General features: G+C 43.1%; 1 protein-coding gene across 1 annotated transcript in view; it reads right to left on the reverse strand.

Moving 5' to 3' along the window:
• The window catches only part of LOC142498742 (cytochrome P450 2A5-like), a 39,658-nt gene extending 25,324 nt beyond the window's left edge, over positions 1-14,334 (reverse strand). The window contains exons 1-5 of the mRNA XM_075607082.1: positions 14,037-14,334; positions 12,947-13,109; positions 10,248-10,400; positions 3,580-3,740; positions 2,596-2,772 (exon numbers count right to left, since the gene is read on the reverse strand). Coding sequence (XP_075463197.1) covers positions 2,596-2,772; positions 3,580-3,740; positions 10,248-10,400; positions 12,947-13,109; positions 14,037-14,216 — 834 coding nt within the window. The 5' untranslated portion in view covers positions 14,217-14,334. The remainder of the gene's footprint in view (positions 1-2,595; positions 2,773-3,579; positions 3,741-10,247; positions 10,401-12,946; positions 13,110-14,036) is intronic.
• Positions 14,335-21,220: the final 6,886 nt, after the last annotated feature.

Below are 21,220 nucleotides of genomic sequence, written 5' to 3' on the forward strand. Positions count from 1 at the left end.
TCGTTCTGGTCCATTGGGTTTGTTAGAAAAACCCCAGCACTAACAAAATCATGAAGCAGAGTTGTGTATTTGGTTCCACTGTAATTAACTCGTTGCGTTCAGGAATTGTTGCTGCTGCTCTCATTTGCTTCTAGAAGCAAAGTGGAAATTCGTTTACATTGTAGAACAAAGATGAAAGACAACTGGGATAGCTCGGGGGGCATGTATATAGGGTCTGAGATCATATCTCCAACATACCCACCCAATCCCTCTCATGGGAATTTTCCCATTCACCAATCCCCAACTTGCCCACAGTTTGCAGAGTGGGCACTACAGGAATTTCCGGTTAATACAGCACCTGTGCAACATTGACACCTTGGTTGCTTAACATATTTGTACTCCCCGTTTTACCTGGTGTCTCCCAGGCTTGGAGGGGTACTCAGGGTGTGAACTAGCCCAGATGGATAACAGGATCTCCTATTCAGCGGGCATCCCGGCTAATTCACACATCCTGGCTCTGGGGATTTCATATGCAACACTTCCCTAGACTCACAGGCACTGCCTCAGCATGGGGTCTATGAAGTCTGCATAGGAAAGTGCCCCAGCCCATGGGTATTAAAACATTTGGTCCCTGGGTGCATTACAATGACAGTAGAAAAAACCTTATCCTGCCTGTACTGTACATTTAAAACTGCAGCCAAAAATAAACTTTATTAAAAATACATGTTTTACTTGTCCTAAAGTTATACGTTTAATATGTGTGTGCTTGGGGTGTTACTCTGGGGCTGCACACCAAATTTCAGGGTGCTAGCAATTCCCGTTCCCGAGTAACTGTGTAATTTTGTCATATTGGATGTAGAATTGGGCTTCTCTGTCGCTCGGTGTACAGTATACATTTGCCACGCTCAATAGCTCTCCTTTTTGACACATATATACATACTGTACCTGTATATATTTTATGGGGGCTCATGGGTTCCTAAAATGAGCTTGCTGGGGTTATGTGTGTTGTTTGTTAAATAATTGTCAGTGAAATACTTCACACTGTCACAACCACAGAATAGTATTGTCTCAATAAATGGTAATGTGTTAAGAAGAACCTCCAAAAGTTACACTCACATTCTAGTGAGTGTCAATAAGCATATCACAATCTGTGGCAAGTGCTGGCAGGCAGTGGAATGATGTGGATTATCTCCGTACAAGAGAAGAGAACACCATCACACAAAATATATGTGAGAAACTTGATATGGTAATAAACTGTTTAACCTCTGGGGGTTCTTAGCACCTTCTGTTTTTATGCCTTCTTCCTAAATGTGGTCAAGCCCATGGACAATTCGGCCACCTGAGAATGAGTGCTGATGCTTTTCGGTATGTTCCATATTTGGGGGTTGAGGCCTTACTTGTCATGCCGGCCTCATTTGCATGTTGGCAAGTACATTTATCACGAGCCGGGTATATTGTTCAGGCTTTCATAGTATGGTTAAACCCACCAACACAAGTGCCACTATACATCTTCCTGAACACAGCAGTAGTCTGTTCTATACAATTTTAAGTGTGTGCCCCAAATCCCTTCACATTGTATATATCAAAATGTATGCATATTTATTTGTGGGTTTGGCTGGGATTAATACAGTATATACCCCAAACTCGTTTGTAAGCTTATTCATACATACTGTTTTGCTAATACATTGAACTGGTTTATCTCTAATATATATGTATGTACATTACAATCAACTCTTAATTTGTACTGATAAGGTGTAGAAAGGTGCACTCAAGATTAAATTGTGATATGTGACAATGTTATAAAATGATTAATAGATTAAATAAATAACTTAATTGTTAGGTGCAAGTGCTCTAAACTAAAAGATGCAGCTACTGTAGTACATAAATGTTAGTTCAAGAACATCAAGGTAGACATGGTAAATGAAAATACCAGCGCAAACTTTAAAAAAAAAGATTCTTTAGTATGATATAAAATAAACACATCATAAAACTGCGCATAGGCAAGTGCTACAAGGGGAAATGGCCGTGATACATGACCAGGGTGCGGGGGCCAGCACCCCAAGTCAAAATGTTACAAGAAGGACAGTAAAGGGTTTAAGGGAACAGGACAGCAGGATGGCGTGAACGCCAATTTCGGTAGAGAAAATGGCGCCTTGGCGGGAAAGATACACCAAAAAAGGGTCAGCTGAGTTATGGAAGAAGGGTTCAGGGAGGCAGCTAGCGAGGGTATGGCGGTACAGGCCTGATTTAAGGGGGTTAAACAGGCCAGTCGGTGGCGGCAGTTGGGGGGGGGGGTGTAGGTGCTTGTCCTGCCAGAGGGGGCTCGGGGCTGGTAAAGCAGGTTGAAGCGAGGGGGCAGGTTACCGGGACGTACTTCCGGGTGCCCCCTCTTGCATTACCCAGCACCGAGCACTTTCTGGCGCGGACTGGCAGCACGCTATCTCCAGTTATTATTACGTTTATTATTAATAAACAAAGCCGCGGCCATTATACTTCCAGACTGTGTCCTCTCGTTATTGGTACGTTACATGTAAATAATACTAGGAGAGGGGGGGAAGCTCGCGCCTCCCTGGTCATTATAATTTTACAAGTCAAATATAATCTAGGTTACAATACCTTGTCCATTTTAATGAGGAATGTGTCAATGTAATGCCTAGGGCTGCTTGGGTCCAGCGTCCGTCTGCTCATCTCCACTCTCTTTTCTATTATTGCTATGAGGATCTCTAGGTCACGGAATATTTGGTGATGTTTACCGGGAAGATGCTTCATGAGACCTGGGAGAATTTCATACATCTATAAAGAATAACATGGAAATACAGGGTCAAGCTTCTAAAGTACAACAACTGCAAATCGCTGTGCTATTTATCTGCTTCTCATAGGAAACTTCATTAAAGGATAAGGTGACTAAAGGCACAATTCCTCCCAGGACCGATATGGAGCAATGGCAGTGACATGTTTAGACAGTCAAATTCCTTACAAAAGGTTGTTTTCCCTTCGGCTACGTGGGACTGCACCTAGAACATATCTATGTAGTTGTCTTCCTTTATAAAGATCAAATTCCTTCCTCAATGAAAATGTTCACTTATTTTCATCTTCTGCAGAAATGAATTAAATTAATATTTTCTAGAATTATAGTATAGATACAGTAGGTACATTTAAGAAATAATTGTCAAAGTAATTAACACATGGAGTATTGATCCAGGGAGATATCTGATTAATCAGGATGAAACATTGGCAGAGTAGTGATGCAGGGAGACTTTTGATTGATCAGGATAAAACATATGCAGAATATTGATCCAGAAATGTGATTAATAAGGGTACCACATAGACAGAGCATTAATTGTTTTATATATTTATATTCCTCCGGATTCGAATTTAGCGTAACTTGAACTTGATGGTCATGGATGTTTTTTCAACCTAATTACGATCTAATTATGTTACTTTCACAGTTTATCACTATCACAGTATAAATATCTCATCACCATTAAAAACTGTGATTAACAAACTTTTTACATTTGAGGCACAATTTCTGTTGGTTAATTGCCAACAAGCAAATATATATAGTACATTACAATTCTGCCCCCACAAAATAGCACTTACCTGCCCCCAGACAGAGCTTATGAGCTCAAATGACTCATGAATCACATGTATCATAGACAGTAGCTCCTTGTCGTCATATTCAAAGCGGTCACCGAACATGATAGAGCTGATGATGTTACAAGAGGCAAGGCTGAGATGAACACTTGGGTTGAACATTGTCCCTGGAAGAGATGTAGAGGATTAATCCAATACCAGTGCTTCAAAAAACTATGTTTAAAAGTAGCTATATTTTTATCATGTATATAGCCGTGTTCATGATGTAGGCATAACAAGTAATAGATCCTCCATAACTCAAAGTTATAAATAATCCAAAACATGAGTATACAGTATAAACGGGGTTGCATAATGAAAGTTGGATGATGCTCAAGCGATAAACTTGTATCCTGGCTGGCTCATTACTGAAAAGGTAAATGTTACACTCTGTGATGGTGAGGGGTAACCAGGCTCAATAATAAAGGTTAATCCCACTTGGTTACCCCTGATCCGTGTTTTAAGGTCCAAGAGTGTCAGCTCTTGGACCTGACTGTCGTATTTGCATTGCTTTGACTATGTGTAAATTATGCGTAATACAGTATTTTTGTGTTTTTGCCTTTCCAGGGGTGCCAGCAAGCAGAGATTGCTGGGCTATGAGTTTCAGGGTGGGTTTTGCGGAAGAAGTCATGTCAGACTCTGGCTAGGTAAGGGGGAAAAGGGTGCTCCAACCGCCGGGAGACCTAACAATAAATCAATAAATCTTGAAGAACTCCAAAATAGACTCAGACGGAGAGGGTATATTTCCAAATGGCCTGTGAGTCACCAATATACACCAAGATCCACAATACTGGAGGAAGCGTAATAATGCTTAAATCACCACACGTGCACCTCATAGGGATGATCGAGGTAAAGGTACTCATCTATGATTGGTCATAAAGAATAATCAAAGTCTTCTTGCCCACTCATGTAGTCTCCGGTAGTTCACTGTGGCGTGATGTTTTTACTGGCTTTGTGCTGAATAAATAGGATTTTAACTTTAACCACCTGACTCCCTGGCAGTGCGCTGTTTTTCCCTTATTTATTTTTTTGCTCCAGACTCTGGCTATGTAGTGGGGTCCCAGAGTTACGGAATACCCCAAAAATGTACCCGAGAATCAGGTAATATTCTCAGATTCATTGAAGCAAAATCCTACCCTGGAAACGTTCTTGCGACTCACCGCCAGAGTTACCTAAACAGCAGCCAAGAGGAAGGTGTGTAGTTCTAGGAGAAGACCCTCTACAGAGTTTAGCCCCGCGAGGTCTTTGCTCACACAGGCCCGTGTGAGTATTGTGAGTAGTTTATCGATCCTACTTTACCATCTCTGACTCTCAGTCACCACTAGTAGTGGATTTTCCGTATAAGAACTCACAGTGCTATATATCTACTTGTATACCTTTGTTGTGTTTCTGATCTGCGCTCCCCTCGTTTCTCTATTTTTGCTTTCTGTATATTTGGGAGAAAAGGATATCTCCCTAGAAGGGTGTTTGAGCAGCAGACAGGGGATTCCTAGGTTTGTAGCTTTATGAAGAAGGAGACACAGGGGTTCCCTAAATTGGTAATATTTTTCCATTTACATTGTTTTCGCTTTATTAAAGGTGATAGTTTAATTTATAGAGAGTGCCCGGGTACCTTTTGTGCACAAGAATAGAAAGTATATCATCTTATTCCATCACTGACACCAGGAAGGGGACTTATACATTTTTAGCACCAGATACAGGGGGAAAGCATATTTTATTAAAGTGGACATTTAATACAGGTATATATGTTTGATGCACTATATATGAACTGTGGGTTCCGAGAGACCATATGGCTACCAAGCTTGGTGCCACTGTGTCTGCTCAGGTCCCGGAGTTGAAAGCCTCAGGGATGCCAAGGTGTTGGAAAAGGAGGAGTACTGCAGTTATACTTCAGTACCCACGTCCTGGTCTAACAAAGGGCTATCCGGCAACTATTTGCCCAACCCGAGACTTTGCGGAGCCTGAAACAGCGAGGTGCTCAATATGCTAAGTGGCAGAGGTGCCACTGCCAGGTTGACACATGCCCCTTAGCAGAATTGGAAAAGGTACCTGGAAAAGGTACCCACATGGCATCAGAATACAAGCAAATCGGTGATATACTGGCAGAGGAATTCCCACGCACTGAATAGCTGTAGTGCTTTGTGAATGGGACTCCAAAACCTATAAGAAACCTTGCAGCCAATCGGGACCTCAGATTTCAAGCGCCAAACCATCAGCGGCAAATTTAAAGATGCTCTGGAAGGAATAGACGCGAGCCGGCTTCAAAGATTTCAACTCAAGAAATTTTGTAAGTCCCTTTTTCAGGGGCCAAGTTCTGAAAATGGAACGTAGCGGTCGCGGCTGGAATTCCATGCCGAATTGTGCTCTGGGATTTTTGTGAGTACCTCAGAGTCATTGGAAGGGACTCGTACAGACGTCATTGTCACGGTGACTTGTGAGAGTCTCTCGTCTTGGTCAGATCAGCTCCGCTGCGTGTCTCCTGCGTGCCTCCTCAATGGAGCACCAACACGCCCCTGATGCCAGGAGACACACAGCGGAGCTGATCTGACCAAGACGAGAGGGGATACTCTCTAATTATCCATCGCCTGTGACCATCTAACATCTGGTAAGTGGTAATTTCAGCCACAGCAGGAGATTTCCAGTGGGACTTATTCTATTTTAACTCATGTTGTTTTTTTTTATTCATATTCTGTGTCTAACATTAAATGTGATTATTTGTATATCAGTTACCCAGTGTTTCTCAGCCCATGTCATTTGTTATTTGTTGGTTTGTCATGTTATTAGTATATATGCTGTGAATATTCATATTTTACAATATTATGCTATGTGATTTCCATATTTTTTTCATGTAACACTGCTATCGTGTGGAGCCTACCTTTGGACCTGACGAAGCCACCATTACGGGTTGTATATATCCTTTTTACCACCATTTGTGTATGTATGAGTGCCATAGATATAATATTTTCTCTAAAAATACACAGTGAAATACCTATATATCTCTTGAAAAAGGGTCATTTAGTTAAACCCTTTGGCCAAAGCATTTTAAGCCTGTGAGCCACATCAAGGCATGACCAAATTCGCAGGTCCTAACATTAACTGATTAAAATTCTTATTTACCTCTATTATTAGAGGAAGAATGATCGCTTAGGATCTGTCCCAACCTGCATGAAAAAACCTGCTTACTTGGAAAGTGAGGAGAGGCGAGATTAAACACTGGGAGGGAGGGGCCACTAACATCCAATACAGCTGAGACAAGCTGGAATAAGTTAATAAACACACAGATACCCAGCCAGCTCTGAGAAACCCCCAAAATTACCACATAATATATATATATATGTACAGTATATGTGTCCAAATAAGCAAGTTTTTTCATACAGCTGGTTGGGACAGATCCAATGCGATCATTCTTCCTCTAATTATAGAGGTAAATAAGAATTTTAATCAGTTATTGTTAGGACCTGCGAATTTGGTCATGCCTTGATGTGGCTCGCAGGCTTAAAATGCTTTGGCTAAAGGGTTTAACTAAATGACTCTTTTTCAAGAGATATATAGGTATTTCAATGTATATTTTTGTCATATTGGATGTAGCTTTGGGCTACTTTGTCTTTTGTTATATACATTTAGCCCCGCCCAGTAGCACTCCTTTTGACACTTATATACAGTACATATATATATTATGCGGTAATTTGGGGGGTTTCTCAGAGCTTGCTGGGTATCTGTGTGTTTATTACTTTGTCCAGCTGGTCTCAGCTGTATTGAAAGTTAGTGGCCCCTCCTTCCCAATGTTTAAGCTTGCCCCTCCCCGCTTTCCAAGTAAGCAGGTTTTTTCATGCATCTGGTTGGGACAGATCCAATGTGATCATTCTTCCTCTAATTATAGAGGTAAATAAGAATTGTAATCAGTTAATATTAGGACCTGGGAATTTGGCCATGCATTGATGTGGCTCGCAGGCTTAAAATGCTTTGGCCAAAGGGTTTAACTAAATGACCCTTTTTCAAGAGATATATAGGTATTTCACTGTGTACAGCTGAACCCTGTTATAACACGGTGCTTGGGGTCCACATAATGCGACCATGTTATAACGGGAATTGCGGCGAAAAAAATGGCCTCCGTGATCAGGGGTTCCACGTCCGCCAGAGGGGGAGAGCTGGGATAATTCTATAAACTCTATGGGGCTGGAAGTAGTGATTACTATACTTTTATTTTATCAGAATTATCCAATTTGTGTATGAATTTATAAACATTTACAGCAATGGTCATTTTGCCATGAATATGCTTAGAGTCTGTACTCTCATCAAATGGGGAAAAAATCATCCCAGTTTTCCACTGTTTTAGAAAAAAAAATAGAAACAATGTTTGTGTCCCTCTTCACACTGACTGCCTTAAAGTTTGCAGAGCTTGTTGCAAAAACGCCCAAAGGCGTTATCAACATCAGGTAATGTGTAGCCGTGTTTACTGTACTCGTGCTGACATGTGATACACATTTTTATAAAGAGAGGGGGAATAATACAAGAATTCTGTACAAGACCAAGTTTCAGTCCACGATTGTAACGGAGTGCTCACCAGAGTGTAGATTAGTTGTGGTAGCCGTGTCGGTTGAAAGAGAGGCCAGAATGGTAGAAGATACTTTCCGAGGTTGGGGTTGGAGCATTGCGGATCGTCGAGGGTACTTGCTGAGGTCGGTGTTGGAGAGGTGCGGATTATCGTAGGTACTTTGCCGTGGTCGGGGTTGGAGAGATGCGGATCGTCGTTGGTAAGCCGGGGTCAGGAGTGGAGAAGAGCAGAGTCAAGAGAACAGGAAGGGTCAGACAAGACAGGATTTGGATACTAAGACACGGTTCAAAGCAAGGAGGCAAGAATTGCAGTCAGCACTTCGCACAGATGAAGTGTTATGCTCAGCTGATTTGCCAGAGGGCTTGTTGAGCATATAAAGGGAGGATGTCCAATGAGCTGCAGGGTGGGATGAGACACACCAGTAAGCCTCGCTGTGATTGGCTGGTCTGATGTCAGCAACAGTTATGGGGAATAACGCTGAAGACGGGAGAAATTTTGGCGCATGCGTGTGCGCGCTGCGTGCCGGTGATATCACAGCGTGGCATAGCCAGGAGGCGGGCCAGTGGGAATGGTATTTCTTGCGGCACGAACTCCGCGTGCGCCCCTAAGCTGACGGCTGGTACCAGCAGGTGCGTGAGACGTGTCATAGGAGGAGGAGGAAGCGGGGCACCTAATCTCGGGTTGGAGTAAGCAGAGACTGCGCCGAGCGCACCGCGGATCACGGATCCTTACAACGATAATCTTGGGATAGTCTCAAACCTCCAGCACTAAAATTAAATTGTGATCTCTATGGATTACCTGTTGTCCAGTGCTGTGCATGATGTCAACATTAAGCTAAGATTTTTAAAGTAAATTCAATGTTCAAACATTTATATGTTGTGAACAGCGTTGCCCAAATAAAAGTGAAGGCTAAAACTTCTTTTTTTGTGAGTATATATTTTTTTCAAAATTCAATAAAAAAAACTTTGCTAAAGGAAGGTTATAGGTGAAAAATCAAAAGCTGGGATGTTTTTAGTACCCCTCGGGACCTTTGTCACTTTAATAAAATTCCTGAGTGGGACCAAAACGTTTGTATTACTAAATAACTAAGGACCTGTAAGATGCTAGATGCCCCCATTATGCTTTGTGGCTCCGTCAGTGTCTGATTGCTTTTGTGAAATGCTGCGTGAGATTCTTTCCTTGTGCAGGGTCAGATTCCTCTGTGGTCAGCTAAGGCCATTCATAGTGATACTGTTTTCCATTTTTCTACCTCTCTTGTTGCAAATGTTCCAGCTCCGCTTCATACATCATTGTGTGTGTGTGTGTGTGTGTGTGTGTGTGTGTGTGTGTGTGTGTGTGTGTGTGTGTGTGTGTGTGTGTGTATGTGTGTGTGTGTGTGTGTATGTGTGTGTGTGTGTGTGTGTGTGTCTCTGTGTGTCTGTTAGCAATAAAGCATTGAATAGAAAAAAATAATAAATCTTGGAGATGTACTAAATCGGGAGCCACGCTCAGACTGCATTATAAGCGGTTCCGCGTTGTAGCGGATTGCGCTATAACGGGATTGAGCTGTATTTTTGTCATATTGGATGTAGCTTTGGGCTTCTTTGTCTTTTGTTATACTTATTTATCTTAGAAACAGACTCGTTTTGCACAAGAACTGCAGCTATATTTTTACATTGATATTTAATACTGAATACGGCGAAAACTCCAGATTTGTATTGCTACTAAGTGTTCTTTTGGGGAGATATTACACTTGATTGGGTCCCATTGTGTCTACAAAAATTCTACATTCAGTGTTTTATTATTTGCAAAATATATATATATTTAAAAAAAGCTCTGTGTGCTATAACATAGAACGCTAATGTTGGTCCGGTAAAAAGATATCACAACTGGGAATAAATCTACAGTTCTTCAGCACCAATACTACTAGAACTTTGAATTATGTAGATAGGATGAATGAGTTTGGGTTCTACAACGTTACAATATATTTTTAAGGGATTTCATGGAGTCACTATACGGATGTGAAAGGTTCCACAGGTCTTGAAGGGTTGAAGACCACTGGCTTACACTATACCTTTTGACAACCTTTGAACAATGTACCAACCTTTGGTCTTTCTCAATTCAGATATGAGATGTTGAGTCTCCTCTTTGATTCGATCCTCAAGCCCTCTCTTCCCCATGCCGAAATCCCTCAATGTGACAAGAGAGAAACGGCGTAACTGCCTCCAGCGTTCCATGTTGTTGGTGAAGATGACCCCTAGCAAAGTATGAACCCCAAGTTACAATTCAATATGTTTTCTACTTGATAGGACAGGATATTAACCTCTTGTAGGAGAACTGCTCATGCTTCACTTAGTCAAATTGATTCAAGAGCTACAACAGTCTACAAGAGAGGTCACGTCAGGTACAACACATGAAAGCTTCTATAATGATGGGAATATGAAGGGCTCAGTGGAAATGTTGCTGCCATGAAGCGGATGATATTGGTTCAAATCCCAGTGTCAGCTCGTACGGACCTTACAGCTCACTTCTGCTCCCTGTACATAAGACATCAAAATGTGATTAATAGATGACAAACTTTTGGCCTAATCACTAAACTGCAATAAATGCTTTTAATGGTAAAAACATCTGTTTTTGCATGGTCCTGCATATCCTGTTTTCTTTTAAGCAGTTATCGCCTACGTTAATCTATTTGGAGGTATGTAAGTAAATGGGCCCCCACCTAAATTGGTGTATCTCGCTCTCCAGCAAAAGACTTAGTTTGCGTACCTCAGGAAAGTGGGATTTTCAGACCGTACTGCAGCAAATTGGGCAAACGTGCAAATGAGATGTCAAACCGTGGGATTTTCACTCACAGAAGATTATTAATCAATACGGTGAAAAGGGTTTTATTGCATCAAATTGCATGCAGGTTTTGGGAGATTTTGCCCCCACAATTTAACTATTATTACCCTTTTAAGAATTGATTTATCTTCTAGGACATTTCTCTTAAACACTACAGCAGGAACCAAATTGTTTACAAATATTCAGCATGTACAGTGTGTTCTTTCTGACTAACAATGTTCTTTTAGATGATGGTTTTGCAGCATTCTAAATTGTTGTAGATTGGGGGTATCTTTTAATAGGTAAACATACAATTTCTTTATAGGTATAATTGTGTTTACATTGCCTTACAAACCTCACAAGTCCTCTTCACGTGTACAGTGTTTTATAAACCTTACATGTCTCTTTTTTAGAGTTTTACCCATCTTGGACATTTGGTTGCAGCCGTTTTGCCGCGACCAGGTCGCAGCCGCTATTTAGCCGCCACTTACCTCACCGCAGTGACATCTCTCCGCTGGCCGCTTTGCCGCCAAGGTAAGACACTAACCTTTCCCCTTACCCTAAAAATCCCTAATGTTAACCCCTAGTACTAACGCTACCCCTCACCCTAAAACCCATACCCTAAAACCCCTTCCTCTACAACCTCTTATCCTAACCGCTTACACTAAAACCCCCTCTCCTTATTCCCCAACCCTGACCGCTAGCTAACGGCGAAACGGCCGGCAGCTGAGTGTCCAGCGGCTGCGGCGAAGGGTCCCTCGTGGCCAAATGTAGAATCTACATTAAGTTTGTGGCCCCCAGAGCTCACCAAAGCTCCCCTGCTCACCAGCTTCTACCCCACATACTCCCATCTTCACCAGCTTCTCCCCCACATGCTCCCCTCCTCACCCACAAGCTCTTGTCTCACCCTTCTCTCTCCTCATCTGCATGTTTCTCACTCTTCTTTCTCTTCACCTGCATCTCACTCTCTCTCACTAAGGCTGAGTCCATGGTAACTGCAGCCGTGCGGAGGTGCGCTGAGGCTGAGGGAAAGCGGGGGGCGGGCCAGTGACGTCATGAGCTGGTTCGCCCTCATCATTGGGCGAACCACTCACGTGACCAGCCCTGCGCTCCCGTGAGCGCCAAAACTAAACAAATTTTAAGTGCCAAGCCTCCACACGCCTGCGGAAGCGTGCGCGAGTCCCTGCTAAAGCCGCTCTCATTGCGGCTGCAGCGGCTCACTGACAAGTGTCAGCGCGCCTCAGCACAGGTCAGCGCCTAAGCGCTGACCATGGACTCAGCCTTATGCATGTCTCTCACTCTCTCTCAATCCCCACCCGAATCTCTCTCATTCTTCTCTCTCCTTTTCACTCTTCCCCCGGAACCTCTCTCCTTCTCTCTCTCCCCACCTGCATGTCTCTCACTCTTCTCTCTATCCCCATCTGCTTGTTCTGCTCCTGCCCCCCGCTTCCTCCTTTGCCCTCCCTGCTGCAGACGCTGCCACCCCCAAAAATGCACCACAGGCCGCAGGCATCCATCCCTTAGACCACAGTTTTCCCACTCCTGGTTCAGAGCATTCCAAACCTCACGCACCTGGTCTCCATATGTACAGGGCTTTCTATGTCCCTCAGGTCTCTTCTTCATACATAAAGAATTTCCCAAATCTCTAATTTCTCTTCACGTGTACATGGTTTTCCAAACCTCATAGGTCTCTTCTCGTGTGCTGAGCTTTTTCAAACCTCACAAGTCTGTTTTTCATGTATACAAAGCTTTGTAAACCTCACAGGTCTCTTCGTTTTGTTTATAGATTTTTACAAAACCTCACAGGTCTCTTTTTCATGTGTGCTGATCTTCCCAAATCTCACAGGTCTCTTCTTTGTTGCTCCATTAAAAGGTGACTCAAGTTACAACAAACTCACATATCTCAAGGACCAATACGCCTACTGGAACTATCCACTACTAGGTGATGTTTAATCATTGGGGTTGAGGCTGATTTCTTACCATAGTTTTTGTAGGCTGTGTCAAAGGTGGGAACTTCACCTCGACCACTGAAATCATCTGCTTGATTCACCAGGGCTTCTTTCACCGATTGGTAACCTTTCAGCACCACCACTCGCCGCATCCCCAAGTAGACCGTAAACACATTGCCATACGTTTTACTCAACTGTAATAACATTGTCAAAGAGCCCCAAAATTAGATTGTATCCTCTGCAGGGTAGGGACCCATTGGATCGGCACTCAGAGTGTATGTTAAAGAATAAAAGATACAGCAAAACCTTACAGTATCAGTGTAGCTGGACTCTATTCACTTTCATTGTGCAATCCATATGGATAATTTTTTCATCCTTATGGAGAATTTCACTGATACTTTAAGTTTTGGCTTTATCTTTTATTCTGTTACATATATTCTTTGAGTGTTGATCCAACCCCTTGTTGTTCCTGTACTGTCTGAAAGCCTGCTGGTGGAGGCAGTGGATCTGGGCACCAATCCATAAGAAATAAGAAAACTTTAAGAAAATGCTATTGGTGATTTTTTTTTTGTTCTTTTGTATATTATATTTTGTGAGCAAATCAAATCGAGGATTATACAGTTCATGGAATTACTCTGCTAAATTAAGGGGTGTAGCAATTATTTAGGCAATTCTAATTCAGCAGAATATCTATGAGCACGTTCAGATCTGCGTATTTCATTCTATATATATATATGTGTCTGATTATGTATAAGTATGTGCAGGAAGAACAAGGACATTATTTATGTGGCTCTAATAGGGTTCCCTATCTTTGCCCCTTAGAGCAGGGACCCTAGATATGGTGTCTGTGTATGTATCAGTATGTTAAAGTGTGTGTGTCTGTGTGTGCATAATTGTGTTAAGGTGTGTGCTGGGTGTGCATCGTTTTTCTTTATGTGTGTTAATGTGTATGTCATGTGTATGTACTGTGTGTGCATCAGAGTGCTTGTGTGTTAATGAACTTGTGCCGTGGTTAAAAAGCATCAGGTGCTGGCATTAGGGGTCAAATGGCAGAGGTCACCATTAATATATGCACCTACAAAATATTTTCCTGCCTGACTCCTCCGTATAACCCAACTCACCTCTATTAATGACTCCACCAGCTCCCCTCTCCTAAGCTGTAATAAATTCCCCAAAAATGGAAGAGGTGTCGGTCCTGGGGGCAGATTTCCTCTCCTTCCCCGTGTCTTCAGAGCTGAGTAGAAGAGCAGACAGGAGATGCAGATCACTATGGTCAGCGTTACAGATCCAGTGATATCCATTGCTAACCATGAGCTGAACAATACTCTTCAGGTCTTTTAGACGTGTGTACTGTAAGTCTGAGCTGTGAAAAATAGAACATGTACATTGAAATGCTTCCAATGCGAATACAGTTTCTGGCTTGACCTATTATTCTTGTCTGACTCAGCCCTAATTTTAATATATACTGTATTATGTTTGTTCAGACACGAAATAAAGTAATCATCCAAATAAAAAAATTTCAATGCAGTTCAACATAGCAATCAAACGTGCGTGTGTGTGTGTGTGTGTGTGTGTGTGTGTGTGTGTGTGTGTGTGTGTGTGTGTGTGTGTGTGTGTGTGTGTGTGTGTGTGTGTGTGTATGTATGTGTGTGCAGATACAGTGTTATTTAATTTCATTTTGGGCACAAGGAAACTGCAGCTGAACGGAGCCTGACCTCGATCCGATCGTGGATTCCCGATGCTCAAAACCCAGTACAGCTCAACCCAGCAGCTCTTCCACACTGGTAGTGGGTCAGTGGGATTAACACAACATGAGTCCCATTAAGAAGCAGGGACCACTGCTGTAGTGGGCCGTGATCGAGTTTGACCGCGATCATGGCCGTGTTCCATCCGCTACAAGTGATGCGCAGGGGAACTTGGATCGCACTACATCTGTATGTGTATATATATTGTTGAGAAATGGAGAGAGGGATGCTTCTTTATTCTTTATTTTTTTTGCCTGGTTATACTGATATATAGTGTGTTTGTGTGTGTACAGTATATGTGTATGTGTATTTGGGTGAAAAATAGTGTGAAAGTGCTAGTTATACTATTGGGTTAATTATAGTGCCTGTGATTGAAGTGTGCACATATACTGTATGCAATATTTATACAATGAATGTCAACAGTTGAATTGTCCAATTGAACTTTGAGTCCATAAGCTGCCTAAAAAGTCTGTCTGGTTTTCTCGAGAAACCAGAGGGTAGAGAGCTTGTAAAAAAGGAACTTTTATGGCGCTTGTACAGTTGATACGTGAAACAAATGGTTTAAGAAATCAAACCCGTCCAGGTGAGTATCCGTGAAAATCAGCTCTGCTGTTGGAACTTCCCCAAACAAATTTTGCAGTGTCGTCAGGAATATATATACAATTGGAAACAAGAGAAAGAGAGTTGCCACAATAGTGCGTTATCCCTGATGACCTATATTTTTCATAACTGTAGATACATGTGTAAGTATCTTCATATATGGCTTTTGGAATGATCACAAAATTATTTTAATACGCTGTATAAAAATTCATATGAAACAGGTGGAAGTAGCCTGACAAGGTATAAAATACCACACAATATGTGTTGGCTAGTATGACGGTGAAGGGGTTAATCAGACTCATCAATAAAGGTCAAGCCCACTTGGCTAACCCTGACCCGTGTGTTAGGGTCTTAGAGTGTCAGCTCTGGGACCCAGGTGTCGAAAATGTATTACTGCAACTATATACTTATTTTGCGACAATAAAGATTTCTGTGAATTTTGCCTTTACTGGGGTGCTGGGATTTGGAGATTTCTAGGCTGCATGTTTCAGGGTGGGTTTGTCGGAGAAAGTCTTTACAGAATGTTGCTATGTATCGGGGTTCCGGAGTTATGGGATACCCCAAATGTTGTACCCGGGAATCGAATGAGATTCTCGGATACAGCCAAGCACATTACTCTGCCAAACTCTGACTATGAAATCATTATTGCGGATCACCACCACAATCCCTGCTGCAGCATCTTCCAGACAAGGTAAATGGGTATGAAGGGGTTAGACTATGTCTGCAGCTATTCACTGAATCCCTAGTGTAACAGGGGTTCCCCCATATAGCAGAGATACCCAGATGTATACCCAGGTACACTGAACCTAGTGCTAGGTTACAAAGCTGAGCAGGTTTTACAGTGTCTAAAATTTTTTAATGTATTTTCTCATGTGTGCCAAGAATGAGATTAGTGACTGTAGGGAATATAAACACTCACTCCATCCCTGACACCAGAATAGGAACTCATAACTTTTAGCACACAGAAACAGGACCCAAACTGTTTTATTAAATGGGTATAGTTTAATATGTATATATATGTGCATAATATGTATATATATATTAACCTGTATATAAACTGAGAGTCTTTCTAAGTCATGGATATCCGGCCAGCCCAGATGGCGACCAAGCTTGGCGCCTCTGTCTGTGCGGAGTCCGTACTTGAAAGCCTCAGGGATGCCAAGGTGTTAGAACAGGAGGAGTACTGCAGTTATACTTGAGTACCCACATCCTGGGCTAACACAAGGCTATCCGGCAACCATTTGCCCTACCCCAGACTCTGTGGAGCCTGGACAGCAGGTGGGCTCAGTATGCAAAGTGACAGAGTTGCCAGGTTGGCGCATGTTCCTTTGGCAGACTGAGAAAAGGTACCCTCCCGGATTTACAACCTGGGAAATTGGTGATTGGCTGGCAGGAGAATTCCCACGCTCTGATAGGCTGTTCAGGTTAGTGAATGAAAGCCCGAAAGCCTTAAGAGACCTTGCAGCAAATCAGGAGCACAGATTCCAAGCGCCAAACCAACAGCGGCAAATTCAAAGAGGCTCAGAACTGAATAGATGCGAGCCGGCTTCAAGGATTTTCAAGTGAGAAAAGTTTCTAAATCAAGCTTTTTACAACGCAGCAGCCGCGGTTGGCATTACATGCCGAAAGCTATTCCAGGACTTTTGCGAGTAACTCTCTGTCATTGGAAAGTGCTCTAAAAAGGTAATCTTAAGGAATTTCATTCAAGAAACGGATTTATTCGTTAGCCCCGTTCCCAGTAAGTGTGTTTAACTTGAATTGTGTAACTTTGTGTGTCTGTCTTCTACGAGAAATAAATTACCATTTATTTTACCAAACAACACACAGAACCCCAGCAAGCTCTTTTTGGGAACCCTTGAGCTCCCACAAAATAGTATATGTATATAAGTGTCAAAAAGGAGAGCTATTGAGCGTGGCAAATGTATACATCAAGCAACAGAGAAGCCCAATGCTACATCCAATAAGACAAAAATGCACACTAAAATACTTATATATTCTCTTGAAAAGGGGTAATTTAGTTTAACCCTTTGGCCAAAGCATTGTAAGCCTGTGAGCCATGACAAGGCATGATCCAGTTCACAGGTCCTAACACTACCAGATAAAATACTAATATACCTCTATAAGAATTAAAATTCTCATTTACCTCTATTAGGAGGGAGAAAGACCAACATTGGATCTATATCAAGTAAAATGAAAAAGACCTGCTGACTTGGGAAGTGGGGAGGGGCGGGCTTAAAACCTGGGAGGGTTTATTTTACCATCTTGTTTTGCTCAATCAATGATCCCGGTTATAAAAAGATGTTAAGAAACCTGGTCTCCCGGGACAGGCTTTTAACTGGTAAAGCGGTGGGATTAATTGAGCCTATGTTATAAACTTAGCGGGGTCTTATAACATAGTGGGAAACTTGAAGATTGCGAGCTCCCAAAACAAGCGGTAACTTACACACGTTGCACAAAACAGGGAAAACACAGGTTCTCTTTACACCTTAGATTAGTGCCTGCGGGCGAACATGGACAAGCGATCAGGATTGGGACCCGGTGTGAAAGCTATGGGCTACCGATAAACCGTTGGTCAGACACAACTGGAGGAGGACTTGGAATTTCACAAAGCCAGTATTGCTTCACTGAGGGAAATGGCCCCTCAGCTGCAGTTGCAGTGGTCACCAGTCAACCCGGGGTGTAGGAGGTTATTCCAGCCCCGGTGGTGGTGGATAGACATGGGGACGGATCGGGCGCCCACCGGGATAATGGTGGGGGTCTGATTCCTGGGAGTGCGGCAGTGATAGTCCCTGTGGCTGAGGGCCGGACGTCCCTGGCATCACCGCACTCCTTGCCTCATGGGGAGTTGGAGCTACCGCAGAGGAGCGGGTTCCGATGCTTGCAGCAGTCCATGGAACAGCATCCCCCAACTCCCACCTGGTCAACGGGGAGCAGGAAACCCCCTGAGTGGACCACCACAGGTTTAACAAATTCATTGATGGCATTGACAAAATAGATGGTTCTCTTAGTGAAATTGAAACCCAATGTTGACTGTACCGAATGCTGCAACGGGACTGGGTTTTGCAACTAAACCCCTATTGTCCGGTGTGGCCAAAGAGACTCTGCAGGTGATCCTGCCTGAAGATGGTGATGATTACAACCATGTAAAGGCTATGTTGCTCACACAATATTCCCTCAGTCCAGAAGCTTGCCAGGTATGTTCTGGACGGGCGAAAGGTACCACCGGGAGTCTTATGTCCAGTACAGGGCCCGCATGGCATTGCATGGGACTCAGTGGATGGCGGGTTGTGGTGTCACTAAGTTCCACACACTATTGGACTTGATGTTCCAGGAGCAACTTTTACAGCAGTGTCCCTCGGACGTGAGGGCATGGGTTTATGACCGTAAACATAAAACCCATGTGGAAGCTGCTAAAATGGCTGATTAATTTATGACCAGTCGAGCTTTGATGTCCAAAAAGGGGGCTACCAAGGACACAACCACTTTGGCGAGAGGAGCCAAAAACACCCCTCAGTGGACAAGCTAGCCTGCAGCAGAGGGCAGCACACCCAAAGCTGCAGAGTTCAAGCATGAGAGGAGGTGTTACCTGTATAACAAAGTGGGTCACATCAGACCAGACTGTCCGGACCGTGCAAAGTCCGGTGGACACCATCAGGGGAACGCTCTCCAGCTGAGAGGCCAGTCGCCTGTGTGCGACTGGCACACACAGAAAAGATATCCAATGGGGTCTTTCTCCCTCCTAATAAAAGTAAATGAGAATTTTAATCCTAATAGAGGCATATTAGTATTTCATCTGGTAGTGTTAGGACTTGCGAACGGGTGTCTGCCTTGTTGTGGCTCGCATGCTTACAACACTTTGGCCAAAGTGTTAAACTAAATGACCCTTTTTCAAGAGAAAATATAATTATTTTACTATGTATTTCTGTTATGTATATTCTATTATATCCACACATATTAAATAATCCGTTCTGTGGGTCTGAGTGGGCTGAAATTTGCCAGGTCCTCATACCGGAGGACCCTTGCCATAGTGGCCAAATATCAGCCTTCCATGCCCCCAAGAACCGGAGATACAAAAAACAAGTTAAAATCCCTATTAACTTTAATGCAGGATTCTCCGCAATAAGCTAAAATAAATCATTGCATGTCACTCTTCCATTGAAATCAATGGGCTCCGCCGCTATTGTATTGTATGTCTATATTTATATAGCGCCATAAATGTACATAGCGCTTCACAGTAGTAATACATGAGGTGCATCTGCAGGGGGCCAAGCTTTATGTATCATGTGTTCAGAATATCCACAGTGCTATTCATATGCTTCTTTAAGCAAGTGTGTCTTAAGGTGGGTCTTAAAGGTGGATAGAGAGGGTGCTAGTCGGGTACTGAGGGGAAGGGCATTCCAGAGGTGTGGGGCAGTCAATGAAAAGGGTTTAAGGTGGGAGAGGGCTTTAGATACAAAGGGGGTAGAAACAAGACATCCTTGAGAAGAACGCAAGAGTCTGGATGGTGCATAACGAGAAATTAGGGCTGAGATGTAAGGAGGGGCAGAAGAGTGTAAAGCTTTAAAAGTGAGAAGAATGGAGTGTGAGATGCGGGATTTGATCGGAAGCCAGGAGAGGGATTTCATGAGGGGAGATGCTGAGACAGATCTAGGAAAGAGTAGAGTGATTCTGGCAGCAGCGTTTAGGATAGATTGTAGGGGAGACAGATGAGAGGCAGGAAGGCCGGACAGCAGGAGGTTACAGTAATCAAGACGGGAGAGAATGAGGGCCTGAGTCAGAGTTTTAGCAGTTGAGCAACAAAGGAAAGGGCCTATCTTTGTTATATTGTGGAGGAAAAAGCGACAGGTTTTAGAAATGTTTTGAATGTGAGGGGCGAATGTGAGAGAGGAGTCGAGTGTGACCCCTAGGCAGCGTGCTTGGGCTACTGGGTGAATGATCGTAGTTCCAACAGTAATATGGAAGGAGGTAGTAGGGCCAGGTTTGGGAGGAAGTATGAGGAGCTCTGTTTTAGCCATGTTGAGTTTATGGCGGCGGAGGGCCAACTAGGATGATATAGCAGAGAGACATTCAGAAACTTTGGTTTGTACAGCAGGTGTAAGGTCGGGTGTTGAAACGTATATTTGTGTGTCGTCAGCATAGAGGTGATAATTAAACCCAAAAGATGTTATTAGGTCAGAGAAAAGAGAAGAGGTCCCAGGACAGAGCCCTGGGGTACCCCCACAGAGAGATCAATAGAGGAGGTGATGTTAGCAGAAGAGACACTGAAAGTATGATGGGAGAGGTAGGAAGAGATCCAGGATAGAGCTTTGTTCAGAATACCAAGAGTATGGAGAATGTGAAGGAGAAGAGTGTGGTCCATGGTGTCAAATGCTGCAGAGAGGTCGAGTAATATGAGCAGAGTGTAATGACCTCTGTCTTTGGCAGCATGGAGGTCGTCAGTTATTTTAGTGAGGGCTTTTTCCGTGGAGCGAGCAATGCGGAAGCCAGATTGTAGAGGGTCTAGGAGAGAAGAGGTGTTGAGAAAATGGAGCATGCGAGAGAATACAAGACGTTCAAGGAGTTTAGAGGCAAAAGGCAGGAGGAAGACAGGTCGATAGTTAGAAAGACAGTAATGAAAAGTTCAGTCCGCGCTCTGGCTCTTTTAATTTGGAGTGTTGGTCCCTCTCAATTCTCTTGCTGCTTCTGTGTTTATGAGGTGTCTCCCCCACCTCCAAATGTGGTCTCCACCGGAACCCCGATGGTGATACCAATAACAGCAAAACAAGAAAAAACACAAAAGCGCACCAAGATGAGAGATAGATATTGTATTAGCAACAAATAATAAAATTAGTAACTTACATATAAAATTTCTTTAATAATCCCCGATTCTGGTGTCTATCACAGGAGTAGGGCATCACATAGGGAGTATGAAGGGTAATCAGTAATCAGTCTGTGGCTGGCGGTTTTACTACCCACCACCA

This window comes from Ascaphus truei, chromosome 7 (assembly GCF_040206685.1).
Source record: "Ascaphus truei isolate aAscTru1 chromosome 7, aAscTru1.hap1, whole genome shotgun sequence".
Classification (NCBI taxonomy): domain Eukaryota; kingdom Metazoa; phylum Chordata; class Amphibia; order Anura; family Ascaphidae; genus Ascaphus; species Ascaphus truei.